The sequence below is a fragment of the Pantherophis guttatus genome, chromosome 4 (assembly GCF_059756535.1).
Source record: "Pantherophis guttatus breed Tessera chromosome 4, ASM5975653v1, whole genome shotgun sequence".
NCBI classification, from domain to species: domain Eukaryota; kingdom Metazoa; phylum Chordata; class Lepidosauria; order Squamata; family Colubridae; genus Pantherophis; species Pantherophis guttatus.
Genome location: NC_142066.1, coordinates 56,409,911 through 56,434,048, shown reverse-complemented (window position 1 = coordinate 56,434,048; position 24,138 = coordinate 56,409,911). Strand labels below are relative to the sequence as shown.

At 40.2% G+C, this 24,138-nt stretch overlaps 1 protein-coding gene across 2 annotated transcripts in view; it reads right to left on the bottom strand.

Annotated features, from left to right (window-relative positions):
- Window positions 1–24,138, bottom strand: part of PLCD3 (phospholipase C delta 3) — a 79,727-nt gene that overhangs the window by 5,104 nt on the left and 50,485 nt on the right. Inside the window, exons 6-12 of one of the 2 annotated variants that reach the window (XM_034416013.3) lie at window positions 19,609–19,810; window positions 16,876–17,020; window positions 9,281–9,433; window positions 8,313–8,429; window positions 6,953–6,988; window positions 5,664–5,823; window positions 1,707–1,823 (exon numbers count right to left, since the gene is read on the bottom strand). In XM_034416013.3, coding sequence (XP_034271904.1) covers window positions 1,707–1,823; window positions 5,664–5,823; window positions 6,953–6,988; window positions 8,313–8,429; window positions 9,281–9,433; window positions 16,876–17,020; window positions 19,609–19,810 — 930 coding nt within the window. The remainder of the gene's footprint in view (window positions 1–1,706; window positions 1,824–5,663; window positions 5,824–6,952; window positions 6,989–8,312; window positions 8,430–9,280; window positions 9,434–16,875; window positions 17,021–19,608; window positions 19,811–24,138) is intronic. The other variant, XM_034416014.3, reaches the window with a different exon arrangement.

Here is a 24,138-nt window from a genome sequence, read left to right as displayed (position 1 = left end):
GTCTGCTTCCAAGTGCAGTTTAAGGTATTGGTTATGACTTTTAGAGCCATTAATGGCATAGTTCCAGGCTAGCTGATGAACCACTAGGACAAGCCTATTCTCATGCCAACAGATAGGATCTACTTTGGATCCCATCACTCAAAAAACTCTCAGGATTCAGAAGATCCTGCAGCGCCCACTCTCTGGAACATCTTATCCTCTAAGGTAAAATCTGTGCCCACCCACCTATCCTTCTGCAAGTGCCTGAAGACGTGGATCTGCCGGTTGGTCTGGGGACCAAATGTGGGAGTTCCACAATGGAAGTGGCTGCTGGATTGATGGCAGATTCCACCTCCCACCCTTGCTCTCTGTTTCCCTCCAACCAAAATTTTTGTCATCATATTGGTGTATTTTTGTTGTGCTCCCTTTTCATTTGTTATTTTCTGAGTTTTATTGTTTTACTTCTCTTCACACTCCTTTCATTCACTTCTTTTTTATTACTGTAACCCTCCTACAATAGCCTCACGACGAGATAGATGGCAAATAAATTTTTCAAAATAAATAAATAAAAAGTAATGAGGAATAAAATAGCAGCAAATCTGGGAAGTATAAAGACAAAGATATCTGTGGTCAGTATACTCCCTCCTATTAATGCATTATTAATGAGCCATAGTGGTCAGTGGTTAGAAAGCAGTATTGCAAGCTACTTCTGCTGATCACTGGCTGCCAACAGTTTGGTAGTTCGAATCTCACCGGCTCAAGGTTGACTCAGCCTTCCATCCTTCCGAGGTCAGTAAAATGAGGACCCAGATTGTTAGGTGTCAATATGATGACTGTAAACCGCTTAGAGAGGGCTGTAAAGCACTGTGAAGCGGTATATAAATCTAAGTGCTATTGCTATTGCTATTATTAATCCTGGGACACATTCGTCTTCATTTGTGATCATTAATTTGCTATAAGAAATACATGTTACATTTAATTCAAAGTATATCTAAGCTGCTGAAGGAAAGTACTATAGAACAAAATATTTTAATGCTTTGGCTTTGCACATTATCTTAAAACTTCTAGGAAAGGTCTCAACAGCAGAGCATCTACTTAAAATCCAAATGGTCTCAGAGTCAGTTTCTTCAACTCTGCAACCTCAAGCCGACAACCGTCACCCATCCTATTTGGGTCAATGGACCATGTTCTTTCTTTGCATAAGATAACTTCCAGTGAATAAACAATAACATGAAAAGATCTACACAATGCCAGATGCCACCAAGTGATCCGTAATATTCTCATTGGTTACTAGATAATGTGGTTCCAGGCTTGGTCTCTGCTACTCTACAGTGCTGCTGCCGCAGAGCCAAAGGGATTAATTAACACAAGGAGAACAGTGTTCCACAAAAACAGAATTCTGGCCTGCCTTTGTAGTCTGAGTAAGCTGGCACTCTGTCATGGACTGAGCTCTCTCCAGACTGCTCATCCTCAACTTCCTGCTCCTCTCCAAAGCCACTTTAGTTTTTCAGGGTAAAACAAGGATGACTATTGGTAGGTTTGCAAATTCCAAGTTACTGGGAAGTACACATCTCTCCTGTTCAGATATTGGGGTTATGGGTAATACTCCTCCAATCTATGATTCACTTGTGAAATCAAAGCAAGTCCAACAGAGTGCAACCGTGGGAGAGAAAAGGTGACTAGGAATGAAGTGCACAACATGGATTACTCCTCCTCCTACTTCTTACCAATCTGGCAGCCAACATTCCACATCTCCTGAGGATTGTAGTTGGAGGAGTTCATCTTCAGACCCAGTGGGTAGATACGGCTGAGGTGCTGGGTGTTGTACCGGACAAAAAAGTTTCCTGCAGAAAGGAAAGAAGCTTCCAGCTTTAGATCAAAAAGAAGTGGTCCTGATTTCTGCTGATTTCTATGCACCTGACAGTGATGGAGTACTATAGATAGACTTCGCTTATCAATGAGAATTGGGACCAGGAATTCTGTTGCTAAGCAACACAGTCATAAGGTGAGCTGTCACATGACCATGACAATTTATGACCGAAGTTCCAGCATTCCCAGTTGTAGTTGTTAAGCAAATCCCACATGGTCACGGCATTCCATGGGCACGTGATCATCATTGGTTACCGACTGTTGGCTTCCCCAATGACTTTGCTTGTTGGAAGCCAGCAACAAAGATAGCAAATAACAATTTCATAACCATAGAACATTTTAACTGAGCGCTGGCTGCCAAATGCCCACATGTCCACAATTACAAAAACCCATTGCAAATACCCTTCCTTCGGAATCATCATATAGTTCTGTACACAAATTGATTTTATTGCAGATGACATTCTTTTTTTTTTAATTTGTAAACCTCATACTGCTATCCCCGTGCTGATGTAAAAAACTGATGCCTTTAGCAAAATAGTAAGTTACTCTACCAACTAGTCCAACTTAGAACTGATGCCTATAGGTCAAAATAGGTGAAAAATATCCATCCATTTAAGAAATATGAATACTTAACGACTATCTAAGGCAGGGGTGTCAAACTTGATTTCATTGAGGGCCGCATCAGGATTGTGTTTGACCTCGGGGAGGGGGGCAGGGCCAGAGTGGGCATGGCCCTCTGCCAGCAAAAAATAGAGCTGGGGGGGCATGAATGGCCCCCAGGACCCTGTTTTGGCCAGGACGGCCTCCTGCAGCCCTCTGCCAGCGAAAATAGGTAGGTCACTTGCAGGCCCCCCGAGCTCTGTTTTTGCTGGCAGAAGGCTACAAGAGGCCTTATAAATAGAGCTCCATTTTCATTGGCAGAGGTACTGCAGGCCGGCCCTTTGCTGTTTCCAGGGTAGTCCCATGGGCCAAATCTAAGTACCCCATGGGCCGGTCCCAGCCCCCTGGCCTTTAGTTTAACATCCCTGATTTAAGAAATATTACTGTATTTTTTTGGACTATAAGATGCATCGGAGTATAAGACGCACCAAGATTTTGAAGAGGAAAACAAGAAAAAAAATAGTTTTTGGCCTCCACATATCTGGTTTTTGCCCTCCCCAGCCCCAGGAGCATCCTCTGCAGGCTTCCCAAACCCTTCCCAAACAGTCCCATTTTTGTAAAAAAAACAGCCCCATTTTTGGCCTCCCAAACTCTCTGCACGCCCCGTTTTTGTGAAAAATAGGCCCATTTTTGCAAAAAACAGGCCCATTTTTGGCCTCCCAAAAATGCTGTGCGCAAAAATGCTCCCACGCGTGCTGTTTTTGCCCTCCCCGGTCCCCAGGAGCACTCTACAGGCCTCCCAAACCCTCTGCGCATGCCATTTTTGCCAAAAACGGGACACGCAGGGCAGGGTTTTGGGAAGCCAAAAATGGCCATATTCGGTGTATAAGATGCACCGGCATTTCCTTTTAGGGGGAATTTTAGAGGGACATTTTCTTTTAGAGGGGAAAAAGTGTTTTTTATACTCTGAAAAGTACGGTAATTCTGTATTTGTAGCCAATCCATTAAATATCTAGGTATGTGAACACCAAAAGATATAGCTCTCCTAACATCTACCATTCCAAGTCAGATAGATGTGCACAATACTAATCCCTTTCTCTGAATATCTTCCTCTAAATATGCCCTGAAAGTCTGATGGGAACTATGAAGCCTTCCTTTTCTGTGGCAGCCCCTGCCCTATGGAACACTCTTCCCTTTGAAGTTTGGCAGGCCTCCATGTTTTTAGCCTTCCATAAAGCTTTAAAGCTGGCTTTTATCCCAAGTGCTGGGATAAGATGAGGTGACTGCACATCAGAAGCTTGACCCAGTTCCAAGTTTTTGTTTTTAATGTGTTTAGTTTTTATAGTTTTAATGTTGCTTTTATGCTGTTTTAATTTTTGATTAAGAGCAACTTACAATTGCTTATAAGCAGCTGTATAAAAGTTTTAAATTAATAATATAAATTATAAATAAAATATATACTGAAGTTTCAGATATTGATACATAGTCACTAAATCTTAACTATTATTGTATATAATACAATTCCTTGTTAAGAAAACTCTATGGGAGTCTTTGATTCTATGAATATATTTATAGAAAATATAATTACCAATTAATGAGGGAGAATTTGGTCTTCCTAACCTGGAACCCATCATATTTACCTTTTCAAGTATTAAATATCAGAAGCCAACAATTGTTATTAATTTTCAGATGTGGGCAACTTTGGAATTTACATATAGGGTAGAATGGTTGGTTGGACAGAATATGCTAAAATTCTAGCATCTCTGGAAATAATTACGTCAATTAGAAAACGAATGGAATGTCTAATGAAAGTTCAACCCTTTTCCCCATGTTAAATTAACTTTATAGAGAAACCCAGTTTAGAAATTGGAACAAAGGGGATGATATGGAAAATTTGGATCAAAGTGAAGATATTGATCTTGGATCAACTGATAAATGATGTGGGTGGATTTTTTATCATATTGTGTGTTAAGAAACAAATATCATTTATCTGTTATAGCCCAATGGGAACATTTCCAGTTACAACATTTGCTAACAACTTTTAGATCACCAGTATTCTCATCTTCTGAAACACCCAAGATACTAGAGCAAATTGTTAAATCTTTTAAAACTAAAAAAAAAACCCCTCTACTATTAATTTCTATAGATATCTGTTATCAAGAAATCATTTTGATATTTATATGCTAAGAAATGACTGGAATAAAGAATTAGAGGTTTCTACATTGCTTAGGCATGGAGTTTTAACTTCTATACCACCAGTGTCAATGGAGCTTAAACTGCAATTTATACAACAACAACAAATAATACTTAGACTCCTTTACATCTGTATAGAAATGGACTGCCTAGGCCAGCATTTTATTGAAGACGTAGTAAGGATAATGCTTCTTTAAAACATATGTTTCTTAGTAAGTCCTTTACTTACTATGTTTTGCGAGCAAAGAAGTGAACTATTTAAATGTAACTGGGTGACAAAAGCTAACATTTTCAGGCAATAATATTCTTCCGAATTACATTACTTAGTACTTAGAATTTGACAACTGGACAACACAAATGGATTCTCCATACTGTTACTATGGACAAAATACCAATATTGAAGCATCAGAAAGTTAAATGTATAGTCCTTTTTACTCAATAGATTAAGGACCTGATTGCACTTGCCACCTATGAGCAGATTGTCTACAAGTACATACAAATATAATGAAATATGGGACTTGTTTGTACAAAACATAGCAGGTTATAAAAAGGATAGTTATATAAATGTATTAGAAATTTACATGTATTTCAATAATAACTGCATCTCTTTGTTATGTTTTACTTTGCTTTTTTTAACCTCACTTTTTGCTTTGTTTTTTGATAATGTATATATTTTTATGTTTTGTTCTTTTTTCATTTCTTTTGTCCCTATTTTAAAATCAATCAAAGAATAAATTTAAAAAAACAACTTTAAGTGGTTGCTAAATGAGTGGACGTTTAATGAGGACTACCCCAACTAGAACTGGCTAGAACACAAGGTCATGAATAAATCAGTCTTGCCCTGCTTGACTAGCATATCCATGTTCTCACTAGTTTTATCACAATCAATAGTATCCAGGGTTATACTCTAACCTTAAAAGACTCAATTGTACTTTAGGCAGCCAACAGAGCCAGACTGAGCCACAAAGCAAGCCAGCACATCATAATGTCCTTGGTATCCCAAAAAAATTAATCTCCCATACCTGAATCTTTGATCAGCTTCCTGGCTTTCCGCTCACTGAAGGATGACATCTCTGAAGGTTTCTGGTGGAGCAGGGCATCAGACAGGCTTTGGAATGGAATAGCCCGGCAATATACAACCACATCAGAGAGTTCTTGTGAAATCTGCACTACATCCTTTGCCTGGGGGGCAAGGAAGAAGTGCCATTTGCAAAAAATTAATTTAATTTTAATTTAATTAATTTAAAAATCCACTTCAAGTAACACATCCTACTTCGCAAACAAATTAATTCAGGCTTGCAATTAGCTACTACTTCGGTTCTGTTAAGTAGACTAGAATATCTTCTGGTTAACTAGAGAGGAAAGATTTGTTAGTTGAAAGTTCTCTCCCACCTTCATTAATGCCATTGATGGGTCATACCATGGATTCTGTTTGCTAGATGTCTTTCAGGGGTTAGGAGATCTAGCTAAATCATTTGTGGACTTACTTTCATAGGTTTGCTTCAGCAGGTGGCAGTATTTAGCCAACCTTTGACAGCTCTCAGAAACTAAGCAGAGTGGCCCCAAATATACTTGGACAGGAGACTGGGAATTTAATGCCTGGAAGTCCGAAAAATCTCAGAAAAATCTGAGAAATGAAAACTTCTGTAGAACCAGCAAGAAAACTAAATGGCTGAGGTACTAAAAGTAAGGTTCAACTTGAAACATGGCTGGTAAGTGTGGCAGCATTATTAAGTGATCATGTAAGGATGTATTTACCACAAATATCTTTTGAAGATACTACTTCTGGGTCCAATACCAAGCTATCTGTAGCGGTGACACTGTAGCACAGAGCAGTGGGCATGTCCCTTTTAGCACAAAGAATGAAATTCATGGGTCCTGAATTAGATGTTAAACTTCCCTTGCCAACAAATCCTCTTGCAGTGGCATGTGATGAAATCATCATGAAAAGCAATTAAAAGCAATTGTGGATATTAAGTTTGTGGGTGAGCGTAGCACCCTGTGAAAATAGCACCTCTCTTTTCCTGGGATATTTTCTTTCAACATGGTTATGTTATGATCTTTACAGAACACCTATCCCTCTACCCTTGGAACGGTCATCAACAAAAGGTTTCAAGGAAATGAAGAAGGCCATTTTCTTCCCTTGTTTTGTCACAATATTTTAATCATCAACCAAGATGAAGAGGATATCCTCAAATTTGGCAACATTTGAGTATGTAACATTTGAGTAGGTAAGAGACTACGTTGCTTGCTTGCTCATCACACTTACCAGCCATGTTGGGATCTCTTCCAAGAAGGAAAGAATACTCACCTGCAAAGGTCTGATTTCCTGGAGAGAAGATGTAAACTGAAGAAAGAGGCAGAAACAGAAATTAGAAGATCTCTGTGTGTACAAAATACATTTACTTCAACTTCTGATCTTGTTTCCATGCAGCGATCATAATTTAATAGTTTCTTATTATATTTATTCTCTATCTACTTGTCTAATAATCCTTTTTGCTCTTTATTCCATCACATCTTCAGCATTACATTTTTTTAAAAAAACTAGGCATTGTATGAAAGAAAGATTGATTTTTGCCAGTCAACAGTCAACTCATTATTGTAAATATACATTCTTTTTTAAAAGTTTACCCATCATAGGTACATATTATACTATACATACAAACACTCCTAAGAATCATAGGAACTGATGCACTTTGCCAGCAGTCCCCAATTTGAAGCATTTAATGTAGACTTTGCCCAAAAGGGAGTTGATTACTATTTTCTCTATTTTAAGAAAACAAGGACCTTTGAATTACAGCAAACTCCTAAGAATACTTTAAATGTCTAAAAGAAAATACACAGAGGCTGTTTAACTTTAGATGATGATGGTTGTCTTTTGGCTCACAGCTGACCACCCTATTTATATTCTGCTCTGACACTTTTAAAAGGAAGCTTCTGACAGCAGAAGACCCCAATTTTCTACCTCAGAAGAAATTATGCTCTCATTTGATGACATAAACTCTTCCAAAGCAACAAGAGTGAAATGTCTAAGTTGTTGCAATGCTCTGTTAAGAACTCTAACCTGATTTCTTCTGGGTATTCCTTCCTTTCTATCCCACCCATTTTTGAACTTTCCATTCCTCATCACTCTCTGGCCATAAATCATGCTTGATCTTTATTTGGGTTATTTGGGGGTGGGCAGGTGGAAGAAGATGTTTGTAAATTTCCACTAAAAATATTCAGTTTTTAGTGAAGTTTTATATTCATTTGTAGCCTCCCTCTTCTTTCTCAGTAGCATAAATATAGAAAATGCAAGAAGACAGTGATCTTAGATCTTAAGAGGCATGGATTTTTTTGAGGGGGGGGGTGCTGTTGAGTTTCCCTAAAATGATCACTCTTTACCTCATGCTCTTGACACATTTGGCTACACTACAATATCTGGGCTACTCAAATTCAGATAACTGTTGGATGTAAGCAAAGAAGTTGAGGTAAGTTTAAAGTTTGCTCCATCTGAGAAGTTTGTCTTAGAACCCAGAAAACTCTACTTGCACCCTTTTTTCAACCGCGCTACTTCAGCTGCAAATTCTTGACACTCAATTGTCTTGGTTTGCTGTTACAGAGTGTCTACCTTAGAGGTTTCCCTAATACTCTCTTAATCACCCCTTCAAAAACATGGATCTAAACCTCACCCTCTGGTCTTCTTCCTCCTGCATTTCTTCCTCACGATTGGAGATCAAGTAAACTCTTGGATCAGTCTTGTTCTCTGATAGCTTTTTCCCCTTCACTAATATCTTCCCCTTCAATTGCTGTAAGGTTTGGGAAAGAAAAATCAATAAACTTAGCTCTATAATAAATCCTTCCTAATAATCTTAATTAGCTGAGTCCGTGGGGTGGGGTGTTGTAATTTCCTACACCCCTAAATCAGCAAAAGTATAGCTCGCAATGCTCTTATTGTTCATTTAATTTGGCAAACTTCAAGATTTTTGTGAAGCACCAATATGGCATGAAAAATAAAATATTTATTTATTTATTTATATCCCACTTTTGTTATTTTTACAAATAACTCAAGGCAGCAAACATATTCAACACAACTTCCTCCTCCTATTTTCCCCACAACAAACCTTGTGAGCTGAGTTGGGCTTATTGGCTCAAAGTCATCCCATTGAATTCAAACTCTCGTATTTTCTAGGCTGGTGCCTTAACCACTAGACCAAACCATTGTTTATTTATTATATAATCCCACCATAAAACACTATTTCAAGTGTGATATTGTAAGACAGTCAAGAACATAAAAAATCATTTTGAATACAAAAAAAAGAACTAAAAAAAACATAAAATAATCATTTAAAACTGTGCAGTTACTGCAAATGGCAAAAGCTGATAAAGTACAATTTGTAATCCCTCAAATTTCTGGGATGGTGAAACTACAAATACAAATCGGACAATGGCAACAAAGCAAAGTTGATTTGTTGAATTCATGCTTCTTGCTGTGAAGCCTGGAAAGATTCTATTCATCAAATCAAATTCCCTTTATGATCCTCAGTGAGGTTTGCATAGCCTGTAGATTACTAAGAAAGACGTTGATCATCCACCTATGCAATGCTGGCCAATTATATAATGAAAAAATATATTTTCATTATAGAATTGGTTATATTACCTCTGGTGATGGTAGTTGTTTGGACAGGTCTCCATCCAGTGGCTGGATCAACAGCATGTCCCCTAGAATAGTTTTCAGGTGATGGGCCATTGTAGACTGCTGCTCCAGGCCACAATGGTTTTCCAGAGAAAGAATCACAGGATAGGAAGAGTGCTGGGGACATAAAGTAGGATTGTAAGGTATTGAAGGGAAACAATAATAAGGATATAATAAATAATGCTAGGATATGATATACTGGTATACTAGATTCTGTAACCATTAGGTTCCTGTAATACATATATGCCTTTATATTTGTATCTCCTGTAACAAACATATTCTGTTATTAGGCCTGTAATGTATTTGTCAGACATATGTCCCTGTCATTTGACCTGAACCCATATCAATCTTCTCCCTGTTTTTTTTTCTTGTGCCATCGAAGAGCATGGTACTATCTCAGTCTTAATTTATGTTGATCTGGATAGACTCCTACTTTCCAGGGCCAGAGGGCCAAAGTGGCCAATTGAGTAAACAAAGAAATGCTCAAGATGACTAATTGGGAAGTTTCTATTCCCCCTTGCAGGGCAACAAGGAATGCACGGGTCTGGATTGGGAGGCCAGAGTTGGGTACTAAGCTGACGTTTCTGAGGGTATAAAAGGACGCCATACCTTCCCTAAGGTGTGGCTATCTCCTCGCATGCATTGTATCTGTATGTTCTGGATATAGTTCCACCCAGTATTTTGTTTTTGGCCATAAATAAAATCTGTTTTTTTTACAAGCCTCGTCTTGAGTCTCTCTCTTTGGCATTCTGGTGACTCAAGTGTATTTTGGGACCTTACATTTCTGGCGCCCGAACAGGGACTTGAAGGCAAAGTTTCTTCAAGGTGGCTGCATTCAGCTTCCCACAAACTGAGCCGCTTTGAGGCTTGGTGGCCTTCATTAAAGGCAGACGGAAGAAACCAGCTTGGACCAGTACCGAAGTCAAGAGCGCTCCTGGAAAAATTTATCCAGTGACTTTGATCTGGTCATTTGCTGGCAGGCTCCGATCCTGCCTGTCCTGAATGCCTAACAAAGAGGCTTGCACTGTGGGGGGTTATGGAACTGAGCTCTTCTGGGTGAGTATATTTTTTTTTCTCTTGGGAAGGGGAGTGTTGCTTTGTGAGTGTGTGAATGAGACGAGGGAAATTCCTCAGAGGTTTGCCCTCGAAGCGATGTGTGGAGATCCAATCTGCGTTTCTGATTATCCGAGAGGAGATCAGCCAGAGACGATAGCTTTGAAAGGAGTGTGACTGTTGGAATAAGAATCTGTAGTGCAGGAGAGGGCTCTGACCAAACTTCGGACCCGCAGGAGAGGTCTGGGAAATCTCTTAGGGAAAAAGAGAGGGTTTGGTTAGGCTTCGCACCGACGGAAAGTTGTGGGAAATCTCCTCAGGAAGAAAGAGAGTCTAGTCAGGCTTTGAGCTGACAGAAAGGAATCCCCTGGGAAAAATAGGCAACTATGCTGGTAGCCTGTTTGGAACAAATAACTAGTAACAAGAATTGGGCCGTGTTCTCCATTTGGCTATGTTAGCCTACTGGAACACATTACAAACAAGTTGTGAAAAAACAAAACAAAAAAAAGAGTATAAAAAAATGAATGAAAAATGTTGTGGCAGTAAAAGTTGTCTGTAAAAAAGAAAAATGGAGTTCAAACTTGCTCATGAGAGCCCTGGCTAAATACAAACGATGTGTATACCTCTTATACATCTTGATCTTTAAAATGGGCCAGCGATTGCTGAGAGGTCCAAGTTAGAATGAGAACACACAGAACACCCCCAGGGCAGAGGCACGTAGTAACAATCTAAAGAGAGATCTATGGGTGGCAAAGAAATATTGCAATGTTATAAAGATCTTGATAATTTACCATTCTCAAAAGAGCCAGAGAAGTCTGAAAGAACTAAGAATAAAGAAGAAATTGTTTATTGTTCTTCCCACCTGGGTTTTAGCAGGTAATAAAAATGTAAAACCTGCCTAAATGGGGAGACTCATATAATTTGACTTGATCAATCTGGTGTGATTTCTGTTACAAAATTCTTGGATATGCATCTATAATAATAGTATGTAGAATTGATTGTGATACGTCTGGCCAGCCTGCAAATTAAGTAAACATCTCGGCTTGGAGCTGTGGGAAACGGAAAGTAGTTAGGGCCCACAATCATATTTATGATTTAAACTGCTCTCTGAGTTTTCCCACTGCTTTAAGAATAAGCTATAGGTTGCCCAAGGAAATAAAATTAAAACAAAAAACAACCTCCACAGGTCTGGAAATGTTTGATGGTATGTGTGTGTATGTGTATGTATGTAATCATTTCCAAACCTGCAGGAGACCCTCTAACAACAGTACACAAAAAGCTATTTAGAAAACGGAGCGCATTGGCTTGTGAAAAGCTCCCTGAAATAATTTGGTTTGCATGGAGGAAGCATTAAATGAAATTTTTGTATGTGAAATTGATGTATACAAAAAGTCTGATTGCAGTACAAATGTGAATGTGTGTGTGTGAGATGTCCCGAAACTCATAAAGTAAAGTGACCTGTGAATGCCTGTGTGTTGAGGTTACAGAGAAATGCAGAGGGTTGTTTTGTTGAAAGGATGCTGAGAGATGAAAGGAGGAGAGAAGCAGGAAAAAGGGGGGCTGCGGGCTGGTTCTCTGCTGAACCAGCCTGAAAAAGGCAGGATAAAGGGTGATATCTGATACCTGCCTTTGCAGTTTCACTGTTTTTGGCTCGGAATGCAATTTTGACAAGGTGCTCTATCCTATCCGTTTGTTTGTTTGTTTGCTTGCTTGCTTGTTTGTTTGTTAGCAGCACAAGTTGCTGCCTTTTTAGGAATTGTTACAGAGATGAGTTAGAAATTACAATATGTAGTAAGAGTCAGTGGCATTTTTGTCTAAAATGTTAGATCCTGCCTGTTAAGGATTTCCAGTTTGTGTTCAAGCAGTGGCAGCTATGGCAGTGTTAATGAAGGAAAGCAGAAAGTTGACTTTTGGAGGAGCCCTAGTGCCCCTCCTCAAGTGAGGATGATCTTGATTGAGAGTATGCTTGTTTTTGTTTGAATCCAGTTCAGTTTACAAGGAGATTTAGAAGGACGATCAGATATTGGTGCTGAGAAGGGGTTAATTTGTTTATAGATGGGAAGAGAAAGTGGTAGCAGGTAAGAGAAGACATTTAGGTAAGTTGGTTTGCACAGGCTTGTGAAATCAAGCTTTGAATTTCTTTGAAGCTTGAGGTGCTACTTGGAAGCCAGGATGGCAGCGGCAGAAAGAACTGAATGTTTAAGTGTTAGGTGAGAAGTACTAGTTAAAGAAAATGTGAGCAGTAGAAAGAGAAGGTAGGGCTACTTCAGTGTGAGACCATTTCAATGCATTTGAGTTGATTTCATTAAACTAACTTAAGTGGGGAGACTTAGATATTTATTGGTGATAGTGGGTCACTTGACTGGATGGGTTGAGGCTTATCCAGCCATGAGAGCCACTCAGCAGTAGTCACCAAAATTAACAGATAACACCTATATTATACCTATACCTATATATACCTATATAGTAGAAGTAGAAGCTATAGACAGCAACCAAGAGACTCATTTTATTGCAAAAGTGCTTCAATTAATAATGGAGGCAGTGGGAATGTCATGTTCCATGGAATGCAAAATCATCTCTGCTGTGAACCAAATCTTTACCCTTGCCTTGCCTTGCGAAATGATGTTTGGATTACCACGTTTGGACAGAATGGGGGAAATTCCACAATATGAAACTAAAGACATGTTTGTAAAGAACTGTATACTTGGCCTCTATTCTTCTTTATCTTACCTCAGAATCAAAGGACTCCTAGCTCAAACCCTACCTCTCGATTTTGCTGTTCATAAGTTCCAGCCTGGTGATTGGGTCCTGATAAAACCTGATGTGAGGACAAACTTAGCCAAGCCTGGGACAGGTCCTACGAAGTCCTGCTGACTACTGAAACAGCAGTCCAACCTAAAGACAAAGGGTGGACCTTGTAAAAGGACCAGTGGAAGAACTTAAAGAGTGGCAAGTGATTCCTGAAGAAGACCTGCTGAGAATAAACTTTTCCAAAAACTGGTCATTGTGGTATGAATGGGTTTTGTTTGTGATTTTTCTTGTTGCAGGAGTAGCAACTTTTTGGACTTTCCAGCCTGAGTGGTGGCCTCTCTTATTCCATCTGAAGATCCCAGCAGCAGCTGTGCAACTTTACACTCTCCAGATTGTGTTGGTCCCGTGATTGTAACTGTATCACTGAATGTTATTGTTACTCTTGTTATAATTGTGAACTTATACACACCTGTGGAGAATAATGGGACACTGTGTTTGTGTAAATGTGCAAGGGATTGCTCCCCATAGAAACTCTATTCCTATGTATATATCTATCCTACACTGGAGAATTGAGACATTGAATCAGGTCAATCTGACTTGAACACAGTAGTCCTAGGAGATAGTGATATCATGATCCCTGAAGATATAGATATCAATTCTATATTTGATTTAATGCAATGGTTCAATATTTGGGACTAATTTTCTTATGCATAGGACTAATATGAGGAGAATATAATGCAATGATCAGTGTGAAAAATCATTTTACACGTAAGGGTGTTTTCTTTGCTTATTGTTACTTTTCAGTCTGGAATTAACCTGACACAACCTAGTAACCCATTTGAAAATATACCTAGACTGAGTGGGTTATGGACGGATGTGGTAACTCTTAATTGGCATGCTCCAGATGGCTTATATTGGATAAATGGAAAATTTGCCTATGTGCAATTGCCTAGCCGATGGTATGAAGCATGTGTATTAGGAACTGTGAAATCTATTTTTCTTCCTTTTTCTACTGCCCATATAAGGTGAAAAACTGGGTATACCTATTTATGTGGATGTAGGCCACAGAAAGATGACTGGCCTCCAGAAATAATAGTTCAGGTATACCGACCAGCCACCTGGGCAGAAGATGGTACAGAACTCCCTTTATATGCTGAATAGAATTGTAAGGTTACAGCCAATGATTGCAATGATACCTAATGCAACTGCTAGTGCTCTAAATTTCTTAGTTAAACAGCACTCTCTGTTGAAAACAGCAATATCCCAGAATAGACTTTCTGTACACTATTTGTTAGCAAAAGTAGAATTAATCTCACAAATTTTGTTTGCAAAATTGATGATTGTTAACCCTTGGAGGTCTCCTTCTTCTCCCTTGTCTCATTCCTTTAATCCAAAGAATAGTCACATGATTCCCGCGATGGAAAGCATTCCATCATTTAAATAAAAGTGTGGAATGAAGGGAAACAATAATAAGGATATAATAAATAATGCTAGGATATGATATACTGGTATACTAGATTCTGTAACCATTAGGTTCCTGTAATACACATATGCCTTTGTATTTGTATCACATATATTATGCCTTTATATTTGTATCTCCTGTAACAAACATATTCTGTTATTAGGCCTGTAATGTATCTGGTATTTGTCAGACATATGTCCCTGCCATTTGACCTGAACCCATATCAATCTTCTCCCTGTTTTTTTTCTTGTGCCATCGAAGAGCATGGTACTATCTCAGTCTTAATTTATGTTGATCTGGATAGACTCCTACTTTCCAGGGCCAGAGGGCCAAAGTGGCCAATTGAGTAAACAAAGAAATGCTCAAGATGACTAATTGGGAAGTTTCTATTCCCCCTTGCAGGGCAACAAGGAATGCACGGGCCTGGATTGGGAGGCCAGAGTTGGGTACTAAGCTGACGTTTCTGAGGGTATAAAAGGACGCCATACCTTCCCTAAGGTGTGGCTATCTCCTCGCATACATTGTATCTGTATGTTCTGGATATAGTTCCACCCAGTATTTTGTTTTTGGCCATAAATAAAATCTGTTTTTTTTGCAAGCCTCGTCTTGAGTCTCTCTCTTTGGCATTCTGGTGACTCAAGTGTATTTTGGGACCTTACAGTATCATTTCTCTATAGCAGCCTTTTCGACTATTGTTCATAGCAACTTTTTTTTCCTGCTAGTTCAGAGACAACTTTTGGATATAGTTTTGTATAGATCTGCCTTTCTTTCATGTGGGTTGCAGATCTATGGTTTTAAAAGCAATATAAAATACAAATAACAGTACATAAACATTTCTTCGTTATGTCTCAACAGTCGGAAAACAAAACTACAGAACTATTGAAACTGATATTATCTATGAAAATATATGATGACAACCAAGCGTATTTGTACATATAAATCTTGTTGCCAAGTTAATTCATATGATGTGCTGGACAATATAGGGGCTACTCCAGAAGACTAAATCTGTACATTTTCTAGAAGGCCCTAAATATTTTATTTGTATTAGGCTGTAATGGTGCAGTGGTTAGAATGCAGTATTGCAGGCTAATTCTGCTATTTGCCAAGAGAACGGTTGACTCAGCCACCCAACCTTCCAAATTCGGTAAAATGAGGACCCAGATTGTTGGGGGCAATATACTGACTCTTTAAACCACTTAGAAAGTGCTGTAAAGCACTGTGAAGTGATATATAAGTCTAAGTGCTATTGCTGTTATGAACCAAAGTAAATATGTTATGATATTTACATAATTAAGAATTGTTCCCCAGAAGCCTTTTTGACCCACATATTCAGAACATTCCACAACAATTCTGTTGTTGCATTGATTTTTAAGGCCCTAAAAATTTTGGGTGGAGGGTACATGAAAAACCCATCCTACCTTATGCAAATTTATCATTTATCAATCAATAGTTGTACAATTAGGCTAGAAGGAATATACAGTGTTAAATTATATAATTTACTAAAATAGCAAGTGACAAAGCACCATCTTAGAAGTACTGTTCCTATTCTGGATGGTTCTAAAGCAAAGTTTTATTCTGAAAACAAAATAAATTTATTAGGAAATGAGAATGAAAAGAAACTAGAGGCTATTTCTATTAGATACGTTAAAGTGCGTGCAAATTTTCAACATTTTTTAAATGCCTCAGATCTTTTAAGATTTTGGCATCCCAAAGATCTCATAAGCTTTCAACAAATCTTTAATATTTTTAAAATTTTAATTCTGGGGCATAAACAATACAGGGATTATTGTGAATGTTGCATTGCCAATATATGAACAATATAATGCTACTTGATAAGGAGTGCTGGGAAGCCTCTATTGAAAACTCTTCTTGTTTCACACAACAAATAATGCTTCTTCTAATAAAATATCTAGGCGATATCATATATAAATCATGAATGTTTTTTACTTCAACTTTGCTTTAATCAATAATGCTGCATATGAATGATATCATTAAATGTGGTGGGATCACTGGCTAAAAGAGAGTGGGCTCCTCTAGGGGTAATAAAGAGACATTCCAATTTAGGATTGGTTAGGAAAGGAAACTCCTGAGATCAAACTCTAGGTCTATATCTGCCACTTCCCAAGGAAAGTCAGACAGTCTGTTAAGATTCCTGTAATATAGGTGATCAACAATAAATTATCTACTTGGGCCTATTTATGAGTGGTTCTGGCTTTTTGCGCCTGACATTAAGATTGTAGTAAAAAAGAAGTTTTCAAGTATAAAACTTTTTGTGTATTGTAGTTTAGTCTACCTTGAAGGCATGGTCCCGGATGCTTTCAATTACATCCCGGAAGAGGATCTTGGAGGTAAGAGTATGGCCATGGTAGATAATAGGCTCTCCATTAGAACCTTCCCAGCAGTCCAGCTCCACGCAACGGCACCCCTTCATTAATGCCCTGCCAATGGGAGGGAAAAAAGGATAAAGAAATAGATTTTGCATTTCAGAAATGCAACTGGGAATGGATAGTGGTAAAATAATAATAATAATAATTTTATTTCTATACTGCCCTTCTCCTGAAGGACTCAGGGCGGTGTACAGCCTGATTAAAAGCACAAAGACAGACAAAATTTAAAAATAATTAAAATTATTAAATAATTGGCTCAATTATAAAACCCCCAAATTTAAAATCCCACATTTAAAACCAATTAATATCTTTACATTGATAGCCCGGCCTGGCGGAACAACAAGGTTTTGAGGGCACAGCGAAATACATGGAGGTCGGAGACCTTACGCATTTCTGGGGGCAGTTCATTCCAAAGGGCAGGGGCTCCCACAGAGAAGGCCCTCCCTCTGGGTGTTGCCAGCCGACATAATTTGGCCGATGGCACCCTGAGGAGACCCTCTCTGTGGTCATGGACTGGCCGGTAGGAGGCTACTGGTGGCAGAAGATGGTCTCGAAGATACCCAGGTCCAATGCCATGGAGCACTTTAAAGGTGGTAACCAACACCTTGAATCGCACCCAGAAGACCACTGGGAGCCAGTGCAGCTCGCGCAGAAGGGGTGTCACGTGGGCAGAACGAGTTGTGCCCATAACCACCTGCGCGGCTGCATTCTGGGCCAGTTGGAGCCTCCGGGTGCTTTTCAAGGGGAGCCCCATGTAGAGAGCATTGCAGTAGTCCAGTCGAGAGGTGACAAGGGCGTGAGTGACCGTGTGCAAGGCGTCGCAATCCAGAAAGGGCTGCAACTGGTGAATCAGGCGAACCTGATAGAAAGCCCCACTGGCCACGGCCATCATATGTTCTTCTAAAGACAGCGGTGTGACCAGGAGGACGCTCAGATAGCGAGCCCTCTCTGTGGGGGGCAAAGAGTCATCCCCAATAGTCAGCAATGGCACCAGCTGACTATATCGCGACGCCGGGAACCACAGCCACTCAGTCTTGGAGGGGTTGAGTCTGAGCCTATTTCTCCCCATCCAGACCCGCACGGCCTCCAGGCAGCGAGACATCGCATCAAGGGCATCGTTGGGGTGGTCTGGAGTGGAGATGTACAGCTGAGTATCATCAGCGTACAGGTGGACTCTCACCCCAAAACCACGGATGATCTCACCCAGCGGCTTCATATAAATGTTGAACAGAAGGGGCAAGAGGACCGACCCTTGCAGCACTCCCCATGCGAGGCGCCTCAAAGTCGACCTCTACCCCCCTGTCAACACGAACTGCGAGCGGTCGGAGAGGAAGGAGGAGAACCACCACAAAATGGTGCCCCCTATTCCTAACCCCCTCAACCGCTGCAGCATGATACCATGGTCGATGGTATCAAAAGCTGCTGAGAGATCTAACAGGACCAGGACAGAGGAACAACCCCTGTCCCGAGCCCTCCAGAGATCATCCACCAACGCGACCAATGCCATTTCTGTGCTGTACCCCTGCCTGAAGCCCGACTGGTACAGGTCCAGATAGATAGTAGAAAGATAGTAGAATTTATTGTTTTCATTCCGGCACTCAAGATGCTCAGGTTTTTATGTGATCAAGATGCTTCTCTAAAGCTTCAGAAGCAAATCTAGAATATGTGAAACTATATGCGCTATTGAAATTCAGGAAACACCCACATCTAAAATTATATAAATAGATATAAGACGGTCTAAGAAAAGCAACAGGCTATGCTGGGTAGCATAATCAAACCAATTAATATAGAAGTTGTATTGTAATCATTTTATGTAATATTCATAAAACAAAGATAATATTCCAGATCAGACAAATGAAGATCAAACTCAGGAAATGTAGTCAGACTGGACAGGTGATGTAAAAGAAATGGTTTAATTTTTGGACTTTATGTCCAATGGCTACTAATATGTAATCTGATTCTCCTGTTGAACTGGCCAAATTCGATATCTTCTCTGGCTTTTACAAGGAGTCAAATGCTTGGATCTAATACCAGAACTCCCAGAGAGTTCTTGTTTACTTTCTTCAATTCACAAGAACTGCAAATAATATCTGCTGACCATATCTGCTCTTCACTACCTCCTGTTCAAAATGGTCCTTAAACCATTCATTTAAGGACAGTTGAGGATAATTTTTATCATATGAATGTGAATAATAAGTTTACATGCTACCTAATTAATGGAACCACCTGATGCTAAAAAAGTGAATAAACAGATGGAAAGGGCAATCCCTCCCCAGGTACCAGTCTAATTGTTCCTTTCTGTCATCTTGCCTTGGCCTTGTTCATCTTGTTCTGTTCAAACTAAACCTATTCCCATTAACCAGTTATCCTCTCCTAATCCGTTGCTCACCCAGTTCCCTTTCAGTTTCCATGAATCATAGATATAAACTCACACCAGGTGGTTACCAATTCTCAGGATATGATAGGATCTTCATCCCTAGCTCTGCCCCCAAATATCTGACATTCTGACTTGTTTTCAATTAGAACTTTGTGGATTTCTGAGAACAATACCTACTCTGCTACCTCCCTTTCTATCAGGTTCTTCAATTTGACCCATACTGGCTATAGCTGTTCACAGCCGGGTCATGAAAACTTCTTACCGAACATATGCCTCAGTGCTACTGGCCCCTCCAATCTGATTGTCTGTTAGGTAGGTATTATGGGAGGAAGAGATGAAGTAATGGCATAAAGGCTGGTTCATATCCTGATAGATCCCAGCATGGGCCTGGTTGAGGATGTTTCCCGCTGAAGATAGTAAGTACATTGTGAAACCATCCAGCATCATGAGATTGTGTTGCCTGGCTGTGGAATAGAGACAGTTGGTGAAGCAGGTTTGACTACAATCCATGAAACAGGTTGACCAGATACATTTCATAAGGTACTGTTGTATGAATTCCAAATACCTGCATCTCATTCTTTCCCTCTTCCTGCAACGAACAAAATACATAATGTGGTGTCACCTCATTTTTTTTCTTCCTCAGTCTACTTTTTGAAGGATAAGGAAAAATGAAGGACCAAAAAATCATGATAAATTCTTGTGAGTGAATGTGCGCTTCTAACTTTTTCCATTCTCAGTGACTCTTTTACTGTTATTGTTTTATTTTTAGTTTAATCTTTTATACAATTGGATTGGTTTTATGATAAGGTACTATGTTTTAATACTGTGATGAAACCATCAAAGAGTCCACTTTTAAAAAAAGTGGCAGCATCATCTCATGGATCTTGGAGATGAAGGAAGAAGATACCGTAATATCTACCATGTTTCCCTGAAAATAAGACCGGGTCTTATTATCTTTTAGCCTTGAAAATAAGAACTTGGGCCTCGGGGAGGTCTTTTTCTTTTCTTTTCTTTTCTTTTCTTTTTTCTTTTTTTCTTTTCTTTTCTTTTCTTTTTTGAGGTGCAGGAGGCAGCGAGCGCCCCTTAATCGCGGCCCATGGATCAGCTGAGCCAGCAAGGGCCAGAAGCTGCCTCTCGTTCTTTCTCTCAGGGTGCCTGGAGATGTTTCCAGCACACTTTTGCCAGCCCCAGCGCTCCCTGTGGCACCAGGCAACCTCACAGCAGAGGGCCCCTCTCTTCCGCAGCTAACCTTGTGGCTCTGGAGCAGGCGGCAACCATGGTTTGCGCTCCGCCAGACCTGGCATTTGAGTGTTGATCAGGCTGCTGCTACAATGAAACAGAAGGCCCTGCAGCACGTTGGAATTGGCTCTCCCCCACCTGCCTCTACTCGACTGCTGGGCCTACTGCACCTGTTACTGCTGGCCTTGTGGGGCCTCATCACTCTCCTGGCTGGGCTGCTTCTGCCTGGAATGGGGCAACTCAGCAAAGATCTCCGGAGCACTGCCCCTGTTGCCGGGCTGCCAGGGCCCCCTTCGCCAGTGGTCACGCTGCCCTGAGAGACCTCTGTGACAGCCCTGCAGTGGGACGGAGGAGGGAGGAGGACATCACCCCTTCCTCCTTTGCACCGCAAAACCTGCTACTGAGAGAGGCTGCACGCTGCTTCTGGGCAGGGGAGGCTCAGCCCCCTTACCCGGTTGCCCTCTGCCATTTCTCATCAAATGTCTGTGTGTGTGTGAAAGAGAAAGAGAAACGGCGGAGAGGAAACCCTTTCAAGTGCGGCTACAGTGCTGCAAGGTTTGACATACTGGCGCAGCTTTTTGGAACCGAACCCTGCAAGGCTTGTTGTGGCATTGCACGCATGAATGGCAAAGCCTCACAAAGACTCATTCTGGTGGAGTTTGGGAGAGAGAAACCAGAGTTTCTGCTGCTTCTACTTTCCTTGCTTGCAGCCAAAAGTTCGTAAAAGGCAGGTTGGATCGGATCTCTCTCTCCCTCCTTCTCTCCCTCCCTCTCTCTCTCTGTCACACACACACACACACACACACCATCCTTTCTTTGGGATTGCAACACAGACATACATCCCAGGATTGCAAGGCTGAAGCCTTCGGATGGAGCATTTTGGGGACATACATCTGTCCTGCAATCCCAAGTAAAGAACGATTGGTAGTAAAAGGGGAGGGAATTTTCCCACGTAGGGAAGGAGGTTTGCTCCAAAGCTATGGCAGAGTCTGGGAGGCCTCCATGGGTAATACCGGTATTGAATTACACATTTTGCTCCAGTGAGAGGGTGGCAGGAAGGGGGCTTGGCAGCCATGGAAGACAGGGTTTTGAGGTGCAAAGGAGGAAGGGGTGATCTCCCACTCCCTCCTCCATCCTGCTGCAGGGCCACCATGGAGCTCGTGCAGGGCAGCACAACTGCTGGCAAATGGGACCCTGGCAGGCCGGTGGCTGGGGAAGTGCCCCAGAGATCTGAGCTGAGTTGCCTGGCCCTCGCTGGCTCAGCTGATCCGCGGGCTGCAATTAAGGTGCTAAGCTTCCATGAGGTTACCAAGGAAGGGAAGGACTGCCTCCTGTGCTGGCCATGCCCACCCCTTCACTAGGGCTTATATTTGGGGTAGGGTTTATATTAGACCCACCCCAAAAAATCAGGCTAGGACTTATTTTTGGGGTGGATCATATTTTCGGGGAAACACAGTATATTCAGCAGCCACCATCCATAATAGAGCATCTTTTGCAGAATAAACATCTATTTTTGTGGCTACACAGAGATGATAACTTTCCAAAGACTCAAGGGCAATATTATATTGTTATTTATATGATACCATCTACATACAGTAAATGGAGCTCTACAAAGAATAGGTTTAAAGATTCCCTCCCTGAAGAAGTTCACGGTCTAATAACTGGTATACACAGATGAGATGAAAAAGAATGAGGAATGAGTGGAACAGCAGTAAACAGGAAAATAATCTGCAATTATTTTAGTTATGTGCACTTAGAGGTAGTCATAACAGTGTCTTAGGAGTCATGGAAAAAGTGGATTAGAAGATAGAACAATATAAAAAGTGTTAATATTGAGACAATTTGAGAGACAGAAATTAGGAGCAGGAAAGAAGTAGAATTTCAGAGGCTGAGACAGGTCCTCCAGTAGCTAAGAAAGGTACAGGCTGACAACAATGGGTTAAAAATAGAAAGGATGTGGAAGCCCTGAAGATAAGATTGAGAAACTTGTGGAGAGAGAAAAATCAGAGATGAGTGTTGAGACTGAAGATTTCCAGTGTAGTTTAAAGGGTCAAAATACTGGCAAATAAACAATTTTTTCAACAGAACATTAAGTTAATATCAACACATAGAGGTCAACACAAACAACCAGAAAAATATGTTGTATTATGGATTCCTCTGATTCTGAGGAGAGCCTACTGAATTCTTATCTTGAAAAGGAAGCATCCTGTGACCTGTGATTCAGATTCAGCACAAGTAGCTGCTCATTCAGCCTTGGAAGACTGCCAATTTCTAAATCATATCACCAGTTAAAGAGGACTGAGAGCAGATATCTGCATGATTCCTCAGGAGAAGGGAATATCTGATTAAGAAAATATTAGAATGTGCAGAAATGGACAGATTAACACTTGCAGTTAAAGAAAAGGAAGAATTTGACTACAATAATATATGGGATTTATTTTATCAATGATTAGAGAATAAATATGAAAGTAAGATATTATAAAGTTAAATAAGTTAAGACACAATAATCGATAAGTTAAGTATTATGTATTAGTATTAGTATTAAAATAAGAGTGTACCTACTACCATATATCCATATATGGTAGTAGTAAACTTAAACTGTTATGACACAAAAAAAATTGTACCCAGACGACACACTGTTTAATGAATGTTGAAATGTTTGCATTAAAAGAAAATAAAACTTTTTTAAAAAAAGGAGAAGGGAATATCAACTAGTACAATTAGGCAAAGCCCAAAACTCTGAGCATCTTCCAGACCACCTCCCCTTGTTGGGAACAACTCTCCTGCTTCCCACCCTGCCCCATGTTCGCCTTTGCCTGTTGGAGTGAGCTTTGAGGACTTCTTTGGCTCTTAACATGCAGACTGTTCTTGCATGACCTAAGTTTTCTATCTTCAGCCTCTTCGAAGCAGCCCTGCACCTCCAATATAGCTGAAACTCTGCATTATCTTTTCAACTCTTTCTTGTTCTCCAATAACTCACCTCTGTCTCTGCCCTGGCTTCTGCTGAAAGTGTTATGACAGATTAATAAAAGTTTATAAACTTGTAATTGTGACTTTATATTGGCTTGGGGTTTCAGGCTAGCACAGACATCGATAGAAAATAATATTTATTTAGTAATGAAACATCTGCAAGAAAACCACCAAGCTCAGAGATTACAGATTATTCTGTAATCAGAAAGGTTGGATATAAAAGGTGTATCTTTAAGTGATATAAGTTATTTTAGAATATAATTTCTGTCTCCCAAGCATTTGGTACTGGCATTATTAAAAGTACCCTATCCTGTGCTCTAAATTAAGCTGCTGTGATGGCAAATCATTCACAGACTTCTTTGTCTAACAAGATAAAGGACTATTTCTGAGCAGAAGAAATGCTTAGGTATCTTCATACACCTTGGACTGAGGTTCCTAGTGATATTCTTGTTACTGATATCAAAAACACCTTGGTTGAACATATTTGAAATACTCTTGTTCCCTAATTTTAAAATATACCCACAAGCCATTGGTGGCAGAGGTGAAGAACCAGTAGTGCAAATTTAGAGTAGTTCGGAGAACC